Below are 27699 nucleotides of genomic sequence, written 5' to 3'. Positions count from 1 at the left end.
ATTCCAACCATGTAATCTCAGCAAACCAAAGAATTGTCTGTTTCACACTGTCAAGTACACACCACCACCTCTGTGCACACACACTTCTTTTTATTCTGTTCGATCTTATTTTTCCATTAAGTTTGAGTGTTTCAATCATGTGCACACATTTATTTGGATCAGTTGATAACACTCACATTCTGTCAATAACCCTTAGAACACAGGACATTATTTAGGCTGCTTTTTTTTCCATTACTATGTTAAAACGTATACAGAGTATATTAAATAGTGTCTTATGTCCTTTTAGGCAAACCAACTATACAAACACACCTGAGCAAAAAAAGTTATCTAAAATTGGATTGAATTTGTGAAATTTGGAAATGCGTCACAATTCCAAGTTCACTTGGCTCGTTTTTATGAACAAAAATAAAATAAAGACGGTCAATTTTGTGACTTCTGCACAGGTATCACTACTCTAGAGCTGCAGCTAACGATTCTGTTCATAATCGGGTTAATCTGTCATATATTTTCTAGATAATTCGAGTAATTGTTTGGTCCAGAAAATGTCTTGTTTTGTTAACAAAATGAAAATGATTCTGTTTTTAATGATTTCTTTTTTATGTGGAGCAAAGAAACCAGAAAATATTCACATTAAAGAAGCTAAAACGATCAGAAAATCCCTCAAACCAATACATAGATTATCAAAATAGTTGACGATTAATTTACTAATCAATTATTCAAGTAATTGCTTGTTCGTTTTTTGAATTTGTGATGTAAAATTAACCATTACATACTCAAAAAAATGCATTTTATAAAGCCTGAAGACGTGATCGATAAACACGCACACGCCCAGGACGTCCATATAAGGAATTGTGTATTATTCCCACTGCAGTTTACCAAGGGTGCACCTGTGGCACAGATCCGTGCCGCGTAAGGGTTCGTTTGATTTTTTCTTTCTCTGTCTCTCTACCCTGTCACCAAAAACAAAGTCATGCAGAATGCATATCTCACACACTAACAGCCATCACAGATGTCTTACTCTCGGCCTGCACACATACTGATACACACTACCCCCCCAAATCCAAAACCTCCCCTGAGCAGATCAAGGCTTATCCAGCCACAGTGGTGTTAACCCCACAGGATGATAAAGGCTTGGATCCAAAGTACCGGCTTATATCTGCAGGTCAATGGCTGACCTGCCGACTATCTACAGCCAGACTGACCAACACTACACAGCTCAAAGCTCAGCCAAAGGCACAGCTCCAAGCCGCGAGCTGAATATTATATCAGCCTAATGACTCTCCCACAGAAGCCCAGACTCCGTCACTTTGTCAGTTCCTTTTCTTTTTTCCACTTCTCTGTTACTCTCTCTAGGTTTTTGTCACTGCCATCTCCCTTTCTTTTTTTGTTGTTGTTGTCACTGCCTTGGCTGTGTGTTTCAGCTGGAAGGCAACCTGTTCTGGGAATAAAGGCTAAGCACATAAAAGATACTCTAGCAGAAGGTAAAATTTTAACAACACTTATGTCATTTTAATTGCCCTTGCTTTGAAATGGGTGAGACCAGGAATGAATGACACTGTCATATAAGGGCTGTGAGCATCTCGATGGAAAAGTGGCAGCAAAAAAAACACTCCTCGAATCTGACAAGAGAGCAGAAAATACAATTTATAGAACATACGATGTGAGAAGGAAGGACATCCAACCATTCATCCATTTTCTACCACTTTATCCTCCACAGGAGGGTCACAGGGGTTTGATGTGTCAATCTTGGCTGACATAGGGCCACATATAGAGACAAACAACCAGTCAACCATTCACTCTCATGCCAACAGTCAATTGAAGCCGGAGAACCTGTAGAAAACCCACGCACACAAGGGGAGAACATGCAAACTCCATGCAGAAAAGCCCTTATTCCAACCGATCTAACCGCTACACCAGCTGTGTGGCCAGAAAGTAGGAACATTTCAGAAAATCAGACAGAAAGAATCTGTTTAACAAACAAAATCAATTGCAAAAGCAATGTATTTCTTTTTTTTAAAGTATCCAAATACTAAAAGTAAAACTTTTCCAAAGCCATCACAACTTTCTAAAACTGTGTGATATGACAACAAGACTCAATCACTGCTGTCAGGTTTGTCTCGAGCACCGCCAACTCAATAGCCACCATTCAACTGTGATTTTGTTTTGCTATCCAAAACCTTCGAGAGTTTAATTAAATCTCTATTGAGGACCCGGTTTTTGTGTTTCTCAACCTTTTTTCATCTTCACTTCTACTCCAAAAAAATGCTTTATTTATTCACCAAGGGGCAATTAAACGTACAAACAAAGACGAAGACTCAAATACAGAAATTCATTCTTCCACTGTTTTTTTTCTTTCATCGTTTCAACGCTATTAAGGAGCGGTACTTTCACAGAAGACCAGCGATTATTATGGCTGTGTGGACGAGGATTCTAAAACTGCTGAAACACAGGTTGAATAAAATCACATATAGGGCTAAGCTCCTCGGTGGTTTTGCTTCTATAGATTCTATAGCATGTTCCTGCAATCGTTTCCTCATACGTGTTACCATCAGGCAGCTGCCAGGAGGAAGTTCCTCCCTTACACTTGCCTTAATGTTGCTGTCAGTCTCTTCTCTGCAGTGTCAATCGACACCTTTTTTAAAATCCACATGGTCTGGGAGTGATGAAAATACACTCGCAATCCCAGATATAATGCCATCACATGATCCATGGGCATCCATGTTTTAGCACACCACACCAAACTGAGCAGAAACATTTTTATTCTGAAATGAAAATTGACAGACTATCGCCATTTGCTCCTTCCACGGGAAAATGAGCTTCTACTTCTACACGAGCCTATTTCTCACTTGATTTATAATAAGTGTAAACATTTTTTCCTGAGGAGTTAATGGTCTCATTTGCAATTTTCAGAGGATAAATCACAGCACGTAGAGTGGACAATAGGGCTGAACGACTTTGAATAAATATCTAATTGCATTTATTTTGACAGGAATTGCAATGGTGATATGATTTGAATATCTGCATTCTCATTTTCAATCAAAAAAACATATTTAAAATTATGACGTGATGTGATATTTGTGCATATCTGGCAGAAACAAAGATGTTCTCTTCAGTCTGGGGAATAAGACGCGTAAATGACAATAATTAGCCTAAAATGATTCTTTGATCCACATAACGCCTCCTGTGATTTTGAAAATTGCAGTTGGCTGTCTTGCAATTTTAATAAAAATTGACAGACCTAGTGGACACTACATTCAAAAGGTCAATCTGTGAACTTCTGCTTCCAAAAACTCAACATGGGGCCAATTGTAAACCTCTAGGCCTATCACTAATGGTTGCCAATAGGGGTGGCAACCATTAGTTTTGTGCATTTGTGCATTCTTAGATGCACAAATTTGTGCATTCTTAGATGCACAAATGTGTGCGTTCTTAGATGCACAAATTTGTGCATTCTTAGATGCAGTTTTAAAAGGGTTCTTGGTGGAGCCCTCCGAATGCGTTCCAGGTGGAACCTTTATAAATAGGTTCTACCTGGAGCCTGTAGTTCAGTAGTGGAGTTTCCAAACAGAAAGTCAGGTGTTCAATCCCGGGCTCCACTTACCTACATGCTGACGTGTGTGAAGGCAGCATGTAAAATGACTGTGATAGTTAGGGTAAAAGAGGAAAACGCTGAATATAGACGTGCTGTATGAATGTGTCAGTGAATGGGTGTGAAGGGGTGAATGGCAAACCTGTAATGTAAAAGCACTTTGTGAGTGTCATCAAGACCAGAAAAGCACAATATGAATGAAAAGCATTTACCATTTTGAAAATGCAGAGTATGTATGTATGGTTCTGCCCTGCTCAGTGACTCAGTAATAATCAGAGTAACGTGATGGATCTCTTTTATACGCCTCAGCATAATCATAGCACATGGATTTCACGTCAAAGTGAATTTCAGCCACTGCGGCGCACCTCTCCTGCCAGAACACCAAGTTCAGCTGCCACTCTCTTATTTTTTTTGTCATTCATAAGCATCCACCCACTCTCCATCAGCAATCATTAACTGCCCCTTCCACTAGGATACTTTTTTTTTTGTTTTACACCAACCGCTAAGACAAGACGCTGATGTTAAGCTTTTATAGCAAGTATTTTGAGTGAGCACAAACGGGAGACAGCTAAAGCAGCGAAGGCACTACGGCAGGAGAAAGTGCCACGAATCCTCAACAGACATTGAGGTAACAGGCTCGCACAGATAACACCAGGCCCGACTGACACAATCAGTTTGGTTGCTGTTTGGAGTAATAGCGCCTTTGATTCCTCTTTTCAAGCGAGACAGTGTTTTCCATTACACGTCGAGTCCGTCCGACATTCCCCTCCTCTCTTTCCTCGCAAAAATTAAGTTTTAATGATTGAAAGTTTTCTGAATAAAACCAGAAGTGGCAAGCATGTTTACTGCTCTCAGGCAATCAGTAAATGCTATTCACTGAAATTCTCTTACACCCTCTCCCCGTTGTTTATCGTGTGTCTGACTGTGTTTCAATCTTTGTACATCTCTAACTCCACAGTGGGTGTTGCCGTTTCTTATATCACCGAGATGAGATTTTGTGGCAGCCTGTCAGTCTCGAAAATGGGCTACCACAGGATTTCATCATCCCTCTTCCCCCCTCCCCCCGCCTTCCCTTTACTTCATAGCCTTGAGTCCGCATTAAAATATGCATATTCCGAGTTTGTGTTACAGCTGTCAAGTCGGTGGGATCAAACTAATCAGAGTAAATCCTTATGAGAAACATCGAGGATAAACAAGCGATTGCGAGGCCAAGCTTATGATTGTCTGAGCGCGAGTTAGAGAAAACCGCTGCTTCACCAACTAATCCCCACCCTGTTTGTCACCGCCTCAAGCCCCACATATATCATCTACAGCTCGTGGAGCAAGAGCTGGAGGTAGCAGTGGTGCAGAAGGTCTGAGCAGCAGCGTGATAAGATACTCCAGTAGATTTCTAACCCAATGAAATAGCTGTAGTAGTTTAAACTGCAAGACAGTACTTTCAGAACAAGGTAGTGAAGTCATGTCGAGTTCCTTTTCACTGCCCTTAACCATAAGTGTAACTCAGAGGACTTTACACGCAACAAACCATATTCATAACAGTGCACGTTTAAGAGCAGCCATTCATTATTTACGGAAATCATGTTATTTGAGTGTTTGAAGCACATTAGCCCGGTGTTGATTTATGTAAAAGCATATGACTGTGCACTTTCCTGTGTGTACCTTGAGTGAAATAGGTACCTATAAATGTCTAATGGACAGTAAAAATTTGAGCACCTCATTATTTTTAATAGGAAACAAGTGGTACACATTCAAGGACAACATGAATCTATGAGCGTATGTAAGTCATGGCTGTAGACCAGAGGAAAAATAATGTGTTTGTACCGATGAGCCAAAGAAACAAATATATTTGTTATATAATATATGTATGTCTTTTTTTATTTGTTATTCGGGCTAATACACAGGATTAATTCATTAAAAGGGTTGTGTTGCATTTGGCATTTGCAAAACATCTCAATATTTTGTTTGCTATTTCTGCATTTTTCAATAGGATTTCACTTTAGTGTAAACAGCACATTATATTGTATTTATATTTAAATAAAAAAAATGACCTAGGTTCCTTTCCCAGAGAAGGGACAGAAGCAATGAGGTCTTCTAATGTTTTCCCCACAGTGCTTTGGTAAGTTATGTGTCTTATAACCTTGTATTACTTGTCCGGACTGCATTAAGGAAACTTAATTGGAGCTGCATGGTAAAGGAAACAGCAGCAGCTGTGAGTGGCACGTGAAGGCACATAATTCAGGGAGGATTTGACGTCTGTCAGCAACGCACGCAAGTCCTACTGAACATTCAAGTTTATTTTAAGCTGTAGAATTAACTTTGTTGGCACTGACATTTGTTTATATTTATAAGTTATGCACTGCAGCATAAACAAACCTGTTGTAAAATAAAATAATCTGGGAGGAATAACTCATCTGTACAGCTGCAGTGCCTGTAGTGTAAATAATTTGGTTTTTTTCCATTGTGTACCAGTAAATGTATAACTCATGTAAGAGTTTCAGTATGTTTTTTTTAGTATTATTTATTATACCTATGAAGCAACCCTAACCCTTATTAGAGTTGTAATAATACTATTATTGCCTACTTCCGCTGATAACAAAGACAAGATCTGATACAACATCAGAGATTGAGGTGAAATTAATGCTTTTATGGACTATACAGGCTGAAACCTCTGTGATGGATAGATACAGTCTTCTTCTCTTCTTAATGCACATAACTTCAGTAATTCACTGGACCAGTCATGGAGCACAACTCTCCTGGGAAGACCCACTACAACTTCCTTCAGTTTCTCTGCTACCATACATATCTATATATATATATATAGGCATAAAAAAGCCTGCAAGACATTCACAAGTTCAAAGTGAGCAGAGAGAAAAACCGAGACAACCTCTGGCCCTGTCAGTACTGAAATGTATTGGAGGCATATGTCACTCTGAATGGTACGGCTCACTCTCATGACCCTCTGCTGAGCAGGGACATCACAAAAATTCCTCTGGGACAAGCAGCCACACTCCAAAGGCAGATGGACAGGGCGAGTGCAACGAAAAATAAAAAAAAAATAAAAAATCAAGACAGAAAGCAAGGAGTAACACATGCTGCGCTTCCAATGTCCAATAAATTCATCAGTTTAGACACAAATTCAAAAGAAGAAATGGCAGAAAATACGAGGATTTAAATGACTTGCTGAGGGGAACAAGTGATTGCTTTGTGGTGTCAGGGTTCAGCGGAGAGTGGAATCTACAAAGTGAACATAGGCTCCCCAGGCTGCAAATCACTAATTACTTATTAATGAGTAAATGAATGTTTTCAAAGTAAACACTGGTGAGTGGGACAACTGAGTGAAAGCGGCAAAGGGAGCTTGGTAAAGAAGGGCGGAGAAGGATATTCCGAACTTTACATGAAGACAGAACCGGATAGATCTCAAAGACGAGGGACGACCAAGGTACAAAAAGTGTGACGGGAGAGTACAGCACATGCACTGCGAGGGAAAGGTTAAAAAACACAAGAAGCCAAGACCGAGCAGAAGATAGAATACCAGCGAAAAAGTACAGACAAGTACAGAAATGGAAATGGACAGGCAGCATACATATCTCGGGTGACCTTTTCACGAAGAACTGAATCACAGGAGTGCAGTCAAGATATGGCTAATACATTGAGGACATCTTTATTCTAACCTTTTCCCCTGCTGATATTTCAACAAACAATAGGCAATACCGATTTTCCCCCAAGTCACACGACTTGTCAATTCTGAATTCTGTTAAGGACCGGAATCCGCAATGTAGTCTGCATCGCACCTGAAAACACTAAAACTGCTTTATTCCCAGCGAAGCATTGACTCCTTCACCTGCTCAAATCAAAAAATCTCTGAATATTAAAACAACTCATGCTGGCTTGTGTGGTTTGGCACAGTGTGAAGAAACCCATACTTATACCTTCACACTCTCCGAGAAAAATTAGAAATTCATTTGCATTCATCAGCAACACCGCCCCTGGGGGAGGATCCGTGGAAACATGTTGGATTGTTTAGTCAAAATTACAATACAGCTGGGGCAATTTATCTTTTGAAAAGCCTGTTAATTTGTTCAGGAGGAAATTATTCTTTTCATTTGCATGTTGAATAAGGAGTGGAACGCTTTCCAAACCTGCTACACCGCTTTCTTTGTGGCTAATGAGGCAGTGAGCAGGGAATTAGCGAATCCACCGGGGAGTCTTTAGCTTGACAAACACCCCGTGACTCTACAGTTGGCACCGAGCAGGTTCATGCATGTATATGAGTGAGCGTCGCCGTGTATGTGAACATCCATGACTCTGTGTGTGCGTGTGTGTGTGAATTCAACATTCAATAATTACATTAGTTTAGTTTTAATTAGTTACACTGCAGCCAGTTTAACAATCGTGCAAAGAGAGAAAAGTTCTGGCTCGTAAGATAACTTTTTGTTTGTTTTTTGACGTAACTGGCAACCCGTGGTTGCTCAGCAGCTGAGACTCTACTGACTGCAATGATTGGTAGACGGCGGTAGGTGGCGCCACATGCCAAAACATGATTTCAAAACATAAACATGATTTGCAGTCTGCAAAATATTTTTTTGAATGCAAATATTTTGACTGTACTGTTGTTGTTGGTGAGTTCAGTTTGTTATATGAACATTATTCCTGAGTCTCTGTGACATATGAGGAGGATTTTATGGCCACTTGCTTTAGATTTATTACATAATGCACCTTTAAAGAACTGGCTTGACATTGGCATGTAAAAGATAATCTTGCTGATCATTTAAATGAGTCTAGAGAGTCAGAAATTTAGAGTGGGGTAAAAATAAAAAATCACTATTTAATATTATAATTTGAGCTTGTTCATCAAAATTGACTTTGAACTTAAAATTCTGAATGGCTAATTAAAATCATTGAGAGCCAAAAATCTGAATGAGTTATTCAGATCAATCAAATGGTTCCTAAAAACAAGGCAGAGTAATTAGTCATAATGGACACTGATGCAACTTCAAAAAATCCAAACTGTACACAACCTTCAAGCATCTCTGCACCGCCCATGTGAGGATGTGAGGATTATACAAAATCTTATTTCTTTAAGGTTTTTTGCATTTGTGTCACTAAAGTCGACCTGAATGTAGCCCAGTAGCTAAACTGGTTTAATTTGAAGGTCAAAGGTGTAAGAATTTGAGAATTTGAATTTCAAAGCACTCTTCAACAACTTCCGTTTTGGCCAGTGTTCATTTTCATGACAGATTTTTACATCAGCATTTTTGTCAACATTTGAACCCAAAGGATTTTCAGCAATGATGCAGCTGAAATAAAACTCTGTAATAAATCATAATATCGGCTCACAATATCAAATTAAATTGACTGCTGAGAGAGACTTCTAGTATTTTTGTCAGAGTTTTATGCTGTAGCAGGGAGTGAGGGTGGAGAGAAGGATGAGAAGAGACAAACTCCACGGAATATGAATAGTTGATGGCGCCTTAGCTGGTGGGAGGAACACACCAAAGCTACTTGGTAATGTAAGCTCTCAACCACTTTAATGAAGAAGCAAGCGCTGGTTTACATTATGCAAACACATACAAAAGCAGAAGAGCTTGCCTCGGCTTGCAAATAAATGTACAAACCCCCAAACTGTCCTGACCGTGGACCATGCAACACACACTCTCTCACTCTCACACTCTCCAAACTGAAAAGAGAACATGAATTCACACCACCACCATCAAGAGTCAGCTAATATAAAGTAGCCAGTTATTTTCAAACACTTCGAGGTTTAGTCTTTTGGTTCCTAATGAGGTACTTTGGTTGGATTTTGTAAATCTGGTCTATCCCAATGGGACACACAAAAAGACAAATTTCTGAATGATACAACCGCAACCATGCTACGAAAAAGAAGAAGAAGAAGAAGAAGAAATACCGCCTTTACAGCTCCCGTTTACACACATGCTGACAAATGTGATAAACACACACTGCGAGAACTAATACTTCATGGGAGTTCATCATCACTGGAGTGGAAAAAAAAAAAAGCAATGAGGCTTTTTGGCAGATTTCCTGCTAACCCAGGGTTGACAAATCGCCAAGGCTGTCTGTCACAGGTCCACACACTGAGCCTGTTAACTGTTTCATCTGCCATGATTTAGATCTCAGGCACAAACGTAGCCCAGTGGGGAAAAAAAAAAAATACAAAAAATAAGAAGCATATTCCCTTACACCTTCATTTGCATCAAACAACTCGAAGCAATTACAGTCACTTTGAACAATAATTTGTCTGAGACAGCGCTCAGTGTATCAATGAACACTTTGTTGTGGTGGAGTCACCTCAGATATTTAAAAAAAATAATTTGCACCTCCAACGGGGCAACTTGAAACAATTTTCATAGATAAAAAGGAAGGTATAATTACGGCATTATCCGGTCAAAACGATCCTGCCCAAATGCAATTTGAAAAGCTGTTAAGCACCGCGATATCCCTTCTATCTTAATTGGAAGGCCACAATAAACAACTAGATATTGCACTTGATATAGGAAAAAAAATTATTTACAGCAGCAAGCAAAGCTTCTAAAAAGAGGCGTACGTGGTAAAACACATTCTCAGACTTCAGGAAACTTTTAGATAAATACCAAGAGGCTTCAGGTTGGTTTAGAGCCAAGATCTGATATGCAGCAAACTCCTTCTTCATCACCGAAAACACACAAATATGTGTTCCAGCTTTGTTCTGAAACAGTCAACCGCAATAAGCAACCCAGTGTTTGTATGTCTCCATTGTCTGTGCAAACAATCATATAAGGGTAATTTATTAGGCCTACACGAGGACCTCGTCTCGCTCATATTCCCATTCATCAGTGAGGCTGAACAAAGCAACTGCTGCTGAGCAGCAAAGGCGAGGAAACTTTGTACTTTGTGGACTTGAGGTCAAAAGTTTAAATTGCACACATTCTCTAATCTTAATTGCCGTGAGACTAATTTGTGATTTCTCCAAGAACAGATTATTTTTGATGAAAAGGGGGTTCTGATCACAGGAACAGATTTAACTCCACCTATATTCTCCCTTAAAGTGGGATCTCTTCAACAACAAGGCTAATTTAAGAATATACATAACATTCATACATACTGTGATTGTACTTAATGGAGTAAACTTACTCACCTAAGGGTGAAAATCTGCACGGAGGAGAGTGTAGACAACGCCAGAAATGCTGTGACCGTTTCTCTTTGCCGTATGGGTTTGGAGGGAGCCATCACCACAAAGTTATTGTCCAGCTTGAGCTCCGACAGTGGCTGAAACAGCCTGACACTCCCGATGCGTTGCATAGGTTTATGTCCTGCAAATAAGCCCATCGGCCCCTGCTGCTCCGAGCGAACGCTGTTGCCCTTTCTGGAATCCTCGGCGTTGCAGTCTCCATTGTCTGTGGTTTGAACCATGTAGTAGAGCTCCACAGGAGTTCCCTGGGCCTGGTCGGAGACCCGCTGCCTGCCCGGTCTGACTGTGGGAGGGCTGAACCAGCTGGCCAGAGGCTCCAGCTCCGCAACGCACATCCCTAACTCGCCTTTTAGCCGGCAAGTGCCGCGCACCTCTTGAGTCTCGTGGAAGGCAAACATCCTGACACAGGGCAGCTTGTGGATGGCACTGTAATCATCCCAGTCCCTCCCTGCAACGTAGAACAAAACTTGAACCTTCGGCCAACTGGGGTGAATCCGCTCGCTGATGATGTAGGTGTGGACCTTCCAGTTGAAAGCAAAAAGAGGCGTTGTCGACGCTGATGTTGGCACCGATGATGACGCACTGGAGGGCGCATTGAAGGGCCCCGGCAGGGTCTGCAGCAGCTCTAGGGGGACGGGCTGCTGTACAGAGAGTGGCCCGTAGCTGGCATTGACAAAGGGCATCTGCCGGGTCTGATGAATGAAGAAAGACTCTGTGCGAGCCTGCAGGCTGGAGTTCCTCATTATGTCCTGGTTTGCCTCTTGTAAGAAGAACGCTGACTCGGCGTTGAGGATCTGGTAGCTGACAGGCAAGTAGATTGGTGTGGGTCCATACCTCTGCAGGCCTTCCAGGACCACCTTGCTGTCTACCACTGAAACAGAGAGGGAAAAATGACAAAATGCACCTGGTTAATTTAGGTTTCTCAGCACGCTTGTGGTATCAATCTGTAGCAACACATACTGTACACTGCCGTTCATAAGTTTGGGGTCATCTAACGCTATTAGCAAACACAATGTACCATTACAACACTGGAGAGATGGTTGCTGGAAATGGGCTTCTACACACGTATATAAACAAGACGTTTGCAGCTAGAATAGTCGCTTACCACATGAACAATGTATGGAGTGCATTTCTGATTAATTTTATGTTATATTAATTGAAAAAAAAGTGTTTTTCCTTCACAATACTCTCTACATTTCTCAGCATAATAGTGATTAGAGGTCATGTCGCCTGGAAACATTCTTTCTCGGTGTACACACAGTAAGTGATTTGTTTTATTTCAAGACAGACGGAGGCAATAGAATTCTACTGCTCAATAAAAACCTTCAAAAGTCTGTATTTGTATAGAGCTGCTGCACATGAATGCACCCTCAATCAGGTCTGATAGTATTGTTTGGCAGAGCCTATTTAAGATGAAGGATGTGGCATATATACAGTACCTAGAGAGGCATAATAACAACATCAACAAAAATCTCCAAATGCTACTGCAGCTTTAAGAATCACTTGACTTTCACAGATTCATTAGCAAATCCATATCAACACAACCTGTGACAGAAAAATTGGATAAATTAAATCCTGACCTGGATGGCGACGGCGGCGCTACACATTTAACATAACATTTGCATGCATTGCCTACAACCTACGGCAATCATATCTACAGTCAGATCCAGTGGGGATTTAAAACGGTACGTTGGAGTCATTTCCATACGATAGTACTTTCATGAGCTGCTGCTCTTATTCAAAGGAATTTGTTTAACTAAATTCAAAACACAGGCGCCGTTCTGAGTCGCTTGCTTATCGGGCTTGTCCACCTTCCCTCGTGGTCTCGATCCTGTTCATTATGACACACTAACTCAGTCTGTCTTTTCCTGTCCTTCAACGTCCCCCACCCCACACACACTTGAGTCTCATCCCTGCTTTCCTCTCTGTGTCAATCAAACCTTCACTCACTTTTCACTCCTGTCAAGAGTGGAAAGTTGTCATGTGGTCAGAGATTACATTAGTAAGTGTTGAGAATGTAGAGTGCTTAGGAAGGAAGTACACAGAAGTAAACAAGTCGTGGGAATCTTCTGAAAAGCAAACTTGCTTTCCTGAGAGTTGTTTAACTGACTTTTTTCAACACAGCCGTTTCACCGACGCGAGACTGCTCTTGTTACGCATAATTTCTTGTTAGCACAAAATATTACTGCTGCAGAATAAGTCTGCCTTGACAATTAGTGCACAGGATACAGGATCTGTTTCCTTTCATTAGTTATTAGATTACATATTAGATCTGATTATGATTCCTCTGTGCTCATCTTCTTCCATTATTCAGACATCAAACGGAGGTGCGCTGAGATACTTGGCATGAAACTTAAATGATATTAATGATAATAACGTGGTAATATAGCAATAATATTAAGGCAATGGTTATGGCTCAAATTTGCTGTTCATTTGCACTAATGTTCTTAGTGAACACAAGCACTAGCGGGGAATTGATTTATTGACTTAAGTGTAGAGCTGCAACCAATGATTATTTTAGTAATCGATTAATCTGTCAATTATTTTCTTGATTTATCGATTAATCTGTTGATTATTTTCTTGATTAATCAATGAATCATTAAATGATTCATTTCATGGACCAAATTTTGGTGTCCCATTCCAGCTTTTTAGCAGCTTCCGTTAAGTTCTTTAAGCTGACAGAGCGTTAAATATAAAATGTGTATCAGCCTATAATTCCCTATGTTTTTGTCACTTTGTGTACCAGCTTATGCTCTTATTAACTGGATTTAAGGGATTTGTAAAGTCCTCTTTTAGTCGGACTAACACATTTACACAGTATAACAGTAAATGTTCTGACTGTGGACAGAATGAAACTACTGAAATGACTAAGACCACCCTTGCTCATACAAATATCAAAACAACTTGATTGTCATAATTATAATGGGACCACTTTTCTCTGTCATTTCCAAGTTGATTTAAGGGTGTTTCTTTACAACAGACCAATAACAATAATGTCAGCGTTTTCTGAACATGCGGGTCAAAAAGGTCACTTTTATGTCCGTGTGTAGATCTGATTGAGTTATATTTCCAAGAAAACATCCATTAGTCCACAGCCCACTCAGAAACATGCCCACACAACCTCACCTGACCTTACATGACCCCCCCGAGAAACCTGTCTCCATGCCTCCCCCTCTCCATCCTACAAATCATTTCCACTGCCTCTCTTTCTCTTTGCCATCAGACTCCAGAAATTTGGACTGATGGAGTAGCCCATGAGAGCACATTGATTTTCTGTCCCGATCCCCCGTCCCCCCGCCCGCGCAGGTGACGTGGCGTGGAAGTGATTTGTGACGATCCGCGGAAGCAGAGCGACGATCGCCTGACCTCATGGACAACTACAGCATCAGGCGCAAGGTCAGTACTTTAGCAAGGACCGTCCCAACTCTCAGACAGCCGGGGGGGGGAGTGAATACGGACCTTCTCAAATCCCTGTTTAAAGGAGTAAAGCATGATCCTCAACAAACTGCAGAACAGTCAGGTTTTTCTGCAACTCATCTGCCTTTCTTTGTGATTTCAGTCATACTCCAACCTCATTGCGCTTGTCTGCCTTTATTAGTGCAACATTGCTGTTGCCTCCATCTGTCTTGACATAAAATTAATCACTTCATGTGTGCAGCATAAGCTGGAAACTGCCAAGAAACGCAACTGATAGGCTTAGATCACAATTGTGTAAAGTCGTGCGATAATGGTTTGCCTGTGACAGATGTTTGTTTATATCCCGTAGTATAAGCGCCACGCTCGATTATACAACATCGAGTCATGTTCGTATAATCAGCAGGATTTTCTTCGCTGCTGAAAATGACCTTAACTGCATCAATCTGTTAATCAATACCTGTCATCAGTAAAGAGACACGCAAAAGGAAATCATGGATTTTTGCCGATGCGCCAGTCAATTTACAGTGGCTGCATTTCATTATCCGCCCTTCGTTTGTATTTATTTGAGAGACGTCTGTTATCAGAAGCTTCCATCTTTGACTGTAACTCAGTCAAACAAATACTTCTGAGTGTTATTATCCAATCCTTCATCTACATTCTAACAGGTATAGGCATATTTTTATATATATATATATATATGTCACAGGTCTGGGCCTGGGACTGATGCTTCAGTGGCAAGAAATCGAGAATTACCCACCCAAGTCCATTTTGCTCCAAAATAAATACAGAAAACATTCAAACTATTAACTGTGCCTCCACTGCAGTGATAAACATTGTACCAGCTGCCCAAATGAAAAACAGCCACACAACTGAACCTCATTACAGACCACTCTTCTCTGTGATCATATGCATTTATAGTAAAATGCCAGACGGCGATATGGGTAACAAAGCCATTAAAGATAATAAGATTGGATTGAAAACATAAATTAGTCGCACTATTCTCCACACAATTTGCTTTTCTGTTTGTATTCATGTCGCTGGGCTAATTCATTCACCGCTGCATTTCAGATGTGGGGGAAATACTAAAGGCTTCTCTGTGTCAGTGCACAGCGAGCGACTACTCGTACACACTTCTTGACTGAGAAAACAACGTTTACCCTTAGATATGACAATACGGGAGAGCGATGTCAAGACGGTTTAGTTGGTTCTTGATCATGCATACAGCACAGTGGAGGATTTGCCTGTCTCTTTTTTTCCACCCTCCCTCTATGAGTTGTGACACACTGTCCTAGTTTGCACTTGCTATGACACAGATTAAACTAAATACCTCATTACAATAAGAGATCCTGTAATTTTTTTTAGGTTTTCCATGATATCAACAGGACGTCATACATAGGCAGGCAAAGCCAGAGTGACTTGCAGCCCTGGGTTGCCCTTGGAATTTCATGTCTGCAGCTACTGTACTTGTAAATCATGTCTGCAGGACTGTTTCTGCAAATGAAAAAGGGATTGATTTGTGCAGATAACTTAACCCCTGTGGTAAATCCTAGCTGTAAACTCTTTGTGGTGGATTTCTTAGCAGTGGCCAACCAACCCCTTAGGATGCAGACTGAGGAGCTGGATGACATATCAAACATGCGGCTGAACCAGACTGGCCTCATCATTAGATGGATGCAAGGTTCAGGATTTAGAGTCTTGATGTTATATTCATGCAGCGTGAAGCAGAAAAGCCCAAAGGAACACCGGGATTCCAAATGAAGACTGTTGCATTTTCCATGGCAATCCTACGACATGCAACAAAAACATGTGAAATAAACTATTCAAATTGTTGTTAAGTCTTGTTAAGTGCCATCGAATCAAAGAGACTGGAGAAGCTCATCATATCTTTATCCTGCACCATGTCCATCTCCTTGATTCAGCATAAGTTCGTTGGACTTCATTTATTTATTAATCAATCAGATTTTCTTATATCTTATCTTTCTGCATAGATCTGTGATGAACGTGGGATTTTCATATGACTCACAGAGGCAAACGGAGAAAATAATCAACTTGATGAGCTCCATATATATAATATATAAATATAGAAGATATTAATTTATTACAACATAGTTCGTTAATCCCTGGTATAGTGTAGGTCACGCACAGACCTCATCAACAATCAACCGTTACATCTGCGTAAACTGAGACTCTCACGGTTAATCTCATCCCAAAGCTGGAATGCAACGTTCTCAAAACTTTGTTTAGGCATAAAAATACTTTCATACAAGATATTTGAGATATTAAAACAAGCATCAAGGTTAAAATTTCACTGTCGTGTGAAGAGAGAATGTGACCGAGGTGGGAAGAGTGGAAGGTGGTGATAATAGTGGGTTGTCTTTCTTCTTTGGAATATATTTTTGATTCAGTGTAAATGTAGCCTTTTTTTTTTTGCAGAATCATCACAAGAATTGTGAATTGTTGCATTGGTCTGTGTCCGCATAAAACCATATAAAGTAAATTGATACATCTGTAAAAACATATTCCATAACCATTCATGTGCACTTAAGCTACATATGTAGGTGTAAAGAGGTGTAAAGTGGTGATGGGCATAAATTGATATTTGCAGCTAAATTAAATTATAAGTGCCAAAACTACACATTGACATGTCACTTTCATGCTGTTTGATGCTGAAATTTGTTCCTTTCTGTCCCGATGTTTGTATCAGAAAGTGCCAATTCTCTTTTCACTCTGCTGATAATGTGTTTTCAAAAGGAAACGCACCTGACAATGTTTTTTTTTTTTCCTTTGTCAGTCTTCTAATAGTGACATTTAAACAAAGCTTTTGAAATCCCACATTTTCATAAGTCCACACGGTAACACATTAGGACCTGATCTTTATTTGGCATTTTCTTTTGTTAAAATATTTGCTCTGTGTAGTAGCTTGCACTCCAAATGAACTACAGAGGGGGACCTTGAAGTCGCCAATGAATCTGTTGCTGATCGGTACGAGAGACAACTTTCCCATTTTCGAAACACAGGACAATGAAATGAAAGGGCTATTTTCGGCTCTTGGAACTTTGGATATAAATGTCAGCTGCTGCTAAAATGGAGAAAATGCCATTGTGTGGTCAAGACCCTTGTCAAAGACATTCTCTGATAAAGGGTTATGGGGAAAACCACAACGTTATTTCAAAAGCTGCTCTGAGAATATGTTTTTGAGCATTTAGATAGAAAGTGTAGCCTGCTAATATGCTAATGCTAACTTTTCCACACTTACAGACCTTTGTCTGTACCACATAACCACATAATTAATTTTAAAAAAAGTATTACTAGCAATCAGTTAGCAAATGATTCACTGCAACACAATTTGTAGAAAGTGTGGTTACTAATGAGAAGTTTGCAAATTATTCACAGAAAACATATTCACTAACAGGCTAGCCTGCTAATGCTAGCTTTTCCATTCGTTTGAAGAGTACATTAAAATATTGAGGAAATATGTAACTAACGTTAATAAAACGCAACTCATCTAAAAAAAAAAACGCATGGTAGCATTTTGTGGGACCGTACCTATGTTCCCCGGGTCCTATGTTCCCCGCTTTGTATGTGACCGGGGAACATAGGACCCTTTTTTGGGAAAAACGGGGAACATAGGACCCAGGGAACATAGGTACGACCCCCATTTTAGTGAGTCATAGGAGAATTACCTGGAAATTGCAGTCAAGATTCCCAGTTCCAATAGAGACAGTGACTTCCTGTGTGTTTGTACATTATGTCCTATAAAGTACCAAGAAGATGAAAACCCAGTGTCCATTATTTTATAATCTGCAAGTCTCAAAAATCATGATGTAGAAAATTGGGCCATCTTAAAGTGAGTGCAGCCACTAGATATGGAGCCATCTTCAGTGGCTGGGCATACAATCCTGCCGTTAGAGAAATGTTCTCGGTGATATATCAACACAAACAAAACACACAGGACCACTAATCGCTCTAAGTGCCCATCGCATGCACCCTGACACTGCAGGAGAACCAAAAGCAGAGCAGAGAGCCTACTCCCAGCTGGAGGTTAATCGGATCACATAAAAGCAAGGCACACCTCATCTTTCATCACTAGGCAACACATTTATGCAGCAATCGATAGGTGGAATCATATTTCCCCCCTTTCAGAGAAATGAGGGAAAATGAAGTGTTGTGACACCACGGCGATGGATGAAGCGGAGCCTCATACCTTGCAGATCTTGGCCATAATTCAGTGCCTTGTGTTTCTTCAAAACTTGAGTTGTTTTCATTTCTGACAAAGCTCTTTGGTTCCAAAGTGGCCTCTGGGTCATTCCTGTCGATACAATCCTAAAACTGAGCCTAAGTAATTTACAGCGTGCTCTTCATCTCTCTCTTACCCAGAGAGAGAAGATGGCGCCCGTGTTGGCAAGCCGTCCGCCTCGCTCCTTCGCTGTTATGTCTGTTTTCCTGCTCCTACTGCTTTTTGCCTTCGGATATGTTTCTGCTCTACTGGCATACGACCGCCAAACCCTCCTCGACCTCAGGGCTTGGTCAGAGTCCCTGTTGCCATCCGATCGCCCACTTTTCGATCAGGAAACACCGGTGCTGGCGGACATTCCCGATCACCTGCGCCGACTGCCTACTGTCTCTCCCCGGAGGGATCGTGACCAAAAGTCCCGCTCCAACGGACCCTGCGGCTCCAAACACCGATGCCGGCTGTTATGCCCTCTCCCCCAGAGAAAGCGCTCTAGAAGACGTGGGAAACGTGCCGGTGTGATCGCCCGTCTCAAAGCTCACCTGAGAGTCTTTTCCTCGGCTGAGCTGCGCCTAGGATCTTCTCCCCCTGTCCGGTTCGTATGCAGCCGATGGATCCGTCCTATCTTCCCGGAGCCAGCGCCGCTCATTACTAAGGTAAATGGACCCGCCACCCTGGCACAGCTTACAGCTCGAAGCTCGCGGAGAAAGTTTATTTACACCCAGCCTCCCGACACCGGCTCCATCTCATCCACCTGGCTCGCCGCTCTTCCTGTCGCATCGCGGATACGTCATCAGAGTGCTGCCACCGCGGTAAGGAATATCGCCGGCGGAAACATCGCGAGACTGTGCCATGTTGTGCGTGATGGAAAGAGAGGTGTGGATCCCAGCCTGCTCTGTCCCATCCAGAGGTCTACTGATCAATCCCACATTAAAACTGAACTTTTGAATGTCCAGTCCCTGTCTAATAAATCAAGCCTGGTTCATGATCACATTCTTGATAAAGATATAGACCTGATGTGCCTCACTGAGACCTGGCACCAACCTGAGGTTTTTTCATCATTAAATGAAGCCTGTCCCCCTGGATACAGTTACCTGCAGAGGGCTCGCTGCACTGGCCGAGGTGGTGGCCTGGCAGTAATTTACCGCGACACACTCAAGCTGTCTCCTCTGTCTCTACCTGATGTGTCCTCGTTTGAATATCTGGCCTTCAAATCAAAACCCCCTTCCAAGATCAATGCTGTACTGATCTACCGGCCGCCCAAACCACACCCATCCTTCATCACAGAGATTCACGACCTTCTCACTTCGCTCTGCTCTCTATCCTCCAATAACATCATACTTGGTGATATGAACATTCACATTGATAATCCCTCCTCCCCCCTGGCAGCTGATTTCCTTCATGTACTGGACTGTCTCAACCTCACACAGCACGTTGATGCACCTACACACACCAGAGGGCGCACTTTAGACCTGGTCATCACAGACTCTCCTTCCATCAAAGATCTGTCAGTATATGACCTGGGCGTCTCTGATCACAGCATCATTTCCATGGACATTTCCTGCCCATCTCTCCTCCCCCAGCCTAAACGCGATATTCATTTTCGCAACATAAAAAACATCAACCCTGCCATCTTGCACTCTGACCTTCAACTGCTGGCCTCAGTCAACCTTCCATCAGTCAACAAATCGGTCGATCACTACAACCATTCTCTTCGCTGCCTCCTGGATATACATGCCCCTCTCAAAACAAGAACTGTGTCTTTCTCCCGCACTGCCCCCTGGTTCACGAAAGAACTGCGCAAGATGAAGGCTGCTGGCCGTGCCATTGAGAGGCGTGTCAAATCATCTGGCCTGGTGGTACACAAGCTGGCCTACAAAAATCACCAGAAGGCCTATGCAGCGGCCCTTAAAGAAGCCCGGTCCATCTATTACTCCAACATCATCAATAACAGTCCAGGAAATTCAAAACAGCTGTTTTCCACCATAAACTATCTCCTTAATCCCAAAAACCAAAACCATACAGAACCCACAGTAGAACACTGCAACAGGTTTCTTGCATTTTTCAAAGACAAGATAAATTCCATCCGGTCCCAGCTCTCAGGCTCCCCAGCTCCATTTCTGCCATCTGCCTGCCCTCAACCTGCACTTTTCAGCACCTTTGCTACAGTCACACAGACCGAAGTTGAGGGTTTCATCAAAAAGATGAAGCCTTCCACCTCCCCCCTGGACCCCATCCCTACAACACTCATCAAATCTAACCTGTCTGTCATAAGCCCTCTTATCACACAAATAATAAACCACTCGTTAAACTCCGGCCATGTCCCGCCCTCACTCAAGACTGCCGTTATCAAGCCTCTCCTGAAGAAACCCAACCTCGACCCAGAATGTTTCTCAAACTACCGGCCCATTTCCCATCTTTCATTCCTGTCTAAAGTGCTTGAAAAAGCTGTTGCCGCACAGCTACAGGAACATCTACAACTTCACTCACTGTTTGAAATATTCCAATCTGGTTTCCGCACTGCCCATAGTACAGAGACAGCATTGTTGAGAGTCACCAATGACCTTCTCATCTCTGCCGATTCTGGATCCCCCTCCCTGCTCATCCTTCTCGACCTTTCAGCGGCTTTTGACACTGTCGACCACCATATCCTCCTAAGCCGCCTCCACACCGACATTGGTCTCCATCATTCCACACTGGACTGGTTCACCTCATACCTCGCCGACAGGACAGAGTACATCAGCCTGGGCTCTGCCAGGTCCCAAACAGCCCCTGTTACATGCGGTGTCCCCCAAGGATCTGTCCTAGGACCCCTCCTCTTTATCCTGTACATGCTGCCACTGGGTCGTGTCATCAGCCGGCACGGCATCTCTTTTCACTGCTACGCCGATGACACTCAGTTGTACCTCCGAACTGACCCCAACCTACGTTCAACCCCGGTCCACTCATCATCACCTACTCTAGCCCTCTCCAACTGCCTGGAGGAGATCAGGGCGTGGATGAGTCACAACTTCCTCCAGCTGAACAGTTCCAAAACCGAAGCCATACAAATTGGTACCCCTCATCAGGTCCAGTCATCACCCATAACCACCATCTCCTTCTCTGGTCAAGACATCCCCCTCTCTACCTCAGTTACCAACCTCGGTGTGAAGCTGGACCCACAACTTACCTTTGTAAAACACATCAAACATCTGTACAAAACCTGCTTTTTCCATATCAAGAACATTTCTAAACTCCGCCCATTCCTCACCTTCTCTGATGCTGAAAAACTCGTCCACGCCCTGATCTCCTCCAGGCTTGATTACTGTAACAGCCTGCTCATCGGTATACCCAACAAACACCTTCAGAAACTTCAATTCATTCAGAACTGTGCTGCCCGAACTCTGATGAAAACCCGCAAATACGACCACATCACCCCCATTCTTCAGAACCTACACTGGCTTCCCATAACCTCAAGAATCCAATACAAAATCGCCCTCATCACCCACCTTTGCATCTACAGCAACGCCCCACAATACCTGAAAGACCTCCTTACCCCTCACTCATCCACCCGTAACCTCCGGTCCCAAAGTACCAACCTCCTCCATCAGCCCCGCACACGACTCCGCACCATGGGAGACCGAGCCTTCTGCTCCACTGCCCCCCACATCTGGAACTCCCTCCCTGAACACCTACGACAACCCCAGTCTGTCGATGCCTTTAAAAAAGGGCTTAAAACATTTCTTTTCGAACAGGCTTTCCTAGGTCGTTCCTAGATGTTTTTATTTTCTTTTCTGCACTTTCTTCTCCTCCTTTAGCTATTCTTTCTTCTGCTGATTTTAATCGTGTCTGATTTTAATCGTGTCTGATTTTTCTCTTAGTCTTTTGTTTATTTTGTTTTTTGGTTTCTGTAGCACTTTGAGATAACTTTATGAAAAGTGCTTTACAAATAAAATGTATTATTATTATTATTATTATAATTACATCTAAACAGATATATTAGCAGGACCATGCACACTGCAATCCTATGTGAATGCTATTCTGCAAGAGGAGATTTAATTGGTGGCCATAGTCTTATAAATTCAGCTGCTGGTAGATAATAATTTACTTATTATCCTTTTGCATTATAAAAATATATATTTTTTTAGATTAGATTAGGCATTAGTCTTTGTAAAATATGTCAATGTATATCAAACAATGATTATTTACTGTTTGCTGCAGACTCAAATTACTAATTAATTCAAATAAATGAAATTAATAGCGCCTGACAACAGAATTTAAATAATAGCAGACACAGTTCATTATTCCTTGATGATATGCTCTACTACTTTGTGGTCTCGGTAACAGTGGTTACCTCCTGTTTTCTTTTTTTTTGGCAGATTTATTGAAAACTGAAAACATTTTAGTTGTTTTGTTCAACATTATCATCAAAGAAAAAACAAAGATCTCAGATTGCCTCTATGTGGAGAGAAATTGCACAAAATATGGGGGGAAAATAAGTCGTTTAAAAGCTTTGCAAAAGCTTCCTTCATCAAGCTACTGTGTCTTGCACCACAAGCTGTCTAAATTAGACCCAAAAGGTAACTGCTGCTAAGAGTGACATTTAAAATCCATCCTCCATAAGTGCCCACCTGGAAATAATGCATTTCACCGCAAAAGGAACCTTAAATTAACACTTATGGAAATAAAAAAAGATAAACCTCCCGTCTAACCATTAGTTATGCCCAAATGGGAAAAACATTGAGCAGCTTCCAGACAATTCTTTGTCTGCCTAAAGAACATTTTTCCCACTCATTCTATGAGGCATCATGTCTCCCTGGTGGGGCTGCTGAGCAACGGCAACGAGCAGCACTGCACCAGTTGTACAGGGAGTGAGAGAGAGAGAGAGAGAGAGAGAGAGAGAGAGAGAAAACACTCAGCACACGCTAGCTTGAAGACACATTTGAGACATGAATGGGCTTTTTATGACACTTCAATTCTGCCCGTTGCCTGTGGGCCTAGTGTTGTGCATTGTACAGTGTCAGGGAGGGAGGAGGTGAATGGCGGAACAGGGAGCCACTAAGGAGCCGGTGGTTGTTTAGATGAGATGGAGACAAGAGCTCTTGAAGGAACGGGGCCAAATGTGCTGAGCGGAGCAGAGCACGGAGCGGAGGAGCCGTTAGCGTGCGAGGGCACCCATAGGGGTAATCGAGGACTTCAACTTTAACAATGAGGGTTCTGCTCTTGTCATTTAAGACCACAGAATAGCTCGGGGAGCGTATGAATGTGACCGGTGCGCTTTATTTTTTTCTTCTGTGAAGTAAATGCACTTTTGAAAGTGAGTCAAATAATAAAAAATAAAAAAAAGTGACAGTGACTGATGATGTGGTGGCGCACTTAGACGGCGGGAGACCTGTGCTATAAATAACAACAACTTCTCGGGCACATAACAGTCACAATATCCAAGTGAAACCATTTTAAGATATATTGTTGATTATACACTGGGGGGGGTGGGGGGGGGGTTGTGTTTGTGCAAATATATGAAATCAGGCACAGTTAAGGAGGGGAGAATAATGCAGCGAGTTGGCACATAAAAAAAAAAAAAAGTAGCAGCGTGAGTAATGATCCGGCATTTTCAGCAAGGTTATGTCGTGAGGGAGTCTGTGGGAACTCAAATAACGCAAGTGATAATGTGCAGATGAGGGGACGGGCAGGCCTTGCATCACATCTCACGTCTCAAAAATAGAAGTCTGTCTGCTGTTATTCTATATGCGTCCAGGATATTGGACATTAGGGGTAACAGACAGGGGTTTTAATATCTCAATTTACTCATCATAAATCATCCCTGCAGATCCACAACTAATCAATCCGTACATGGAGGTAAATCAATCAATAATATTATGTTCATGTGTGCTTCGCAAGCTAAGATGGAAAAATAAAAGCACAAATGGTGAGAAGTGAAGATAAAAAGAGGTCGATACATAGCACTTGACAGATGTCTCCTGCAAAAGGTCTAGGAGTTTATTTAAACTTTAGACAGGTAGAATAAAGCAGAATGACTTTCATCCTCCGCTATAAGTGGTCGTGTTTCCTTCCCTGTCACACAGGCAGAAAACTACCTCTGTTAGGCCCTACGTAATAACAGGGTGTAGAAATGTAAAAAAAAAAAAAGGCCAATTAAGGTATGTGAATGTCTCTTGAGCTACAGATGCACTCGCTTGAGCTTGAGGAATCTGTGTTGTACAGTGATACTAAAAAAAACAAAAAAAAAAAAACAATGAACTCTCCGACTGTGCATGGCAATTTTGTAGAACAGTCAAGTGAAACAATGACATTTCACTACCATAGCTGTAGTCAAGTATTCAAAGATGTTAGCGATGCGGTCCGTGGCCAGCTATAATTGCACAAAGCTCCTTCAGAAGACATTTGTCACAGCTCAAGGATCTGTATCTGCCACTTGCTGGAGGGGGATTTAAACATGAGTTAGGAAGATGGGGGGGAGGGGAGGGGAGAGCTTGTGTGTGTTTGTGTTTGCGTTTGTGTGTGTTACAATAAAATGAGGGCTCTATTGTTTGTGTCGAAGGTTTATGTAGCTGGGAGTCGAGGAGCCGGAATGATCAATCCACGAAACGCAGACGTGCAACACAAAAAAAATTCAGACGAGTGGAGGCGTGCGCGTGTTTGTGGTGTTGTAAACATATGTGAATGTGGAACTCTTTCCACTGTATTATGCATTTAGAAATTAATGAAAGGTGTCAAATGAAACGATAAATAAAAAATAGGATAAGGTCGAAAAGGAGCAGGATTATATATGTTTTCACATATTAGTTCCTACACACTTTTTAACTTTGCAACTTACATATTATCCCTTTATCCATAAACATCCATTAACTGTCCATTGAGAAATACTTTTAACTGTATTTATAAGTGTACTATGTTTGAACTTGGCTCTCTTCTAAAATTCTAACTATTTTTCTCATTCCATTAATATTTTTCTGCCCATGTGTTTTGTAAATCCGTGTGTGTGTGTGACAGCGTGTGACGGTTAATGCATGACCACACACACACACACACACACACACACACACACACAGAACTCCGCAGAGAAAACTGTGACTCAGCCTCGGGGCAAACGCCATTAATATAAATTTAGATTTTGGAGCTCCACCACTGGTCAAAGCATGGATGATCAAAAGTTTTAGTCTCTAAAGCTCCGTCTGTAATATCTGTAAGTATGGCTCACGCGCCTCTTTGTGACTGTGTGGTGCAGTGAAATGCCTGTGGCATAAGGTGGACTGTTGATCAGTCGCACAGGGGGGGGGGGGGGGGGGATAGCTGTGTGAGCTGTGTGCCTCTGACAGAGACGAGGTGGTAAGCAGCATGGAAGAGAGGAGCTCGGTCTCTCATGGCCCCGAGGAAGTCCACTGCACGCTCCAGCAGGAGCAGGGGGGGAGACAGCAGACAGTCATTTCACTTCTGCTCAGAAACTCTGAAATGAGATGAACTCGGAGGTCTCTCCCTGCATCGAGCAAACGCTCACGGCGTGCGGTGCTTTATCTACGCCCTCCCCTGCCCCGCGAAAAGAAGCCACAGAGAATTTTGGAATCTGTGCGTGAGCTTAGTGTTTAGTGTTTAGGGGAATATAAGCAGGAAATGGAAATAAAGATGCCAAGAGAAAAGCTGTCTATCATTTCCACTCAGTGCTCACTTCTTGCTTTTATTTGTCAGCTTCCAACCCGTCTCTTGCCAGATTTTGTGACTAACAGAAGCCGTTAAAGGTTTAGGCAGATAATTACCTCACGATCGCCTTGGGTTTTTGCTGAGAAAAAGCTTTTCGAGAGAGTTTCTTCATTTTTTTATCGCCGCCCATAAAACAAGATGCCACGCGCCATAAAACGTCTTTACACCGCCGTGGCACTCCTTAAAAAGCCGTCTCTCTTTAGTACATCACGAGTGAATTGTGTGCTACAGGGGGGTACACAGCATAGTTAAAAGAATAAATATGGAATAAATCCGAGTGGCGCGTTGACAGTGTGTTATTTGAGGTTCTTCTTCTTTGTACGACGCAATTATCAGAATTGTTTGTTTTACTCCCTCAGTTTCCAAAAGGTTGAGCACGTCCAGTAAAACAAGCCGCGAAGAGGACGGGAAGAGAGAGCCGTCGAGGTAGAAGAATCTTAACTTATAGAGACATCCTCGCGAGTACGGCGCAAAAAATGTTCCCCTTTCCAAGACGAGAAGTCTGAGGTTGGCAAAAGTAAATTATCTTGTAGAAAGAGAATAGGGACGTTGAAATGCGGAGCACCCCGCGGTTCGGCAGCATTGAGAAGATGAATTGCTGTAGCTTCTCAGCGAGAACGAGGAATAAATGAAGAGTGAGGAAGTGATATTCTCGACCTATGTGTCTAAGAGGTGGGGGAAAAAAAGGTGCTTTCTTTTGTTGTGGGCTTGAGGGAAAAAAGTCTCAGAACTCTTTAAATCACTTCGAAGAAATTACTTAAGTGGCTTTTCACTCCATGTAAAGGCACCTTGTTATTAGGGAAAAGCCCTTTCCTGAAATGTGACTGCCAGGTGAGAGTCTATAGCACAATGCATTACATCAGCAGCATTCAGTCAGGTTTTCTTCACAATGGGCAGCAGTGCAAGTCTGAGGCGAGGACAGAGGCATTAAAAGAATTTAGAGCGAAATTGATCCAATTATATTAATACTTTTAAAAAGTGCTTGTATGTGAGTTTAGCTTGATCTATAAATGGAGTACAATAAAACAAGGTCAAGCGATCGTACATCAGAGCTGCCGGCAGGATAATAAAGCACTAAACTACAGCAGATCCTGCCAGCCAGATATAATAATCTTTACAGGGCTGTTTCTTGTGGTTCCTTAGTTTACAGGTATCGACTGGAGATTTGCTCGTTCCCTTCAAATGGAAGCGATATTGTTCGAGATTATATAATTTAAGAATTCTGGGTGTGTGTGTGTGAGTGAAAGTGGTAAAAAAAATTCTGACAATAGAGCAGGTAAGTTAAGAAAAAAAGAGATTTTGGTCTTTTTAGACTGTGATTTGTACCATTGAAGCTGAACCTGAATTTGCATTGATTTAAGACACACAAACACACAGACAACTCTTACTTCTTCCTCTTTTCTTTCCACTGTGCTTTGGTGAATTATGTGTTTTATATCTCTATTTATATGGCATCAGCTGCGCTGTATTTGGAATTGGCACATGCAGGCAGTGGTTTTGGGCAATTATTTTCAATGTCAGACAATCATGTTCGTGAGAGGCCAAAATTAAAATAAGATTGTGAAGTCATACTGAGCG

General features: G+C 41.9%; 1 protein-coding gene across 1 annotated transcript in view; it reads right to left on the bottom strand.

The window, feature by feature from the left end:
- Positions 1-27699, bottom strand: part of LOC310938627 (transmembrane protein 132C) — a gene marked incomplete at both ends in the record, with an annotated part of 148697 nt that overhangs the window by 85610 nt on the left and 35388 nt on the right. Inside the window, one exon of the mRNA XM_083903167.1 lies at positions 10722-11646. Coding sequence (XP_083759293.1) covers positions 10722-11646 — 925 coding nt within the window. The remainder of the gene's footprint in view (positions 1-10721; positions 11647-27699) is intronic.

The sequence above is a fragment of the Microchirus variegatus genome (genome assembly GCF_963457635.1).
Source record: "Microchirus variegatus genome assembly, chromosome: 16".
NCBI classification, from domain to species: Eukaryota; Metazoa; Chordata; class Actinopteri; order Pleuronectiformes; family Soleidae; genus Microchirus; species Microchirus variegatus.
The sequence above is the reverse complement of the archived record's forward strand: the minus strand, read 5'-3'. Positions and strand labels throughout refer to the sequence as shown.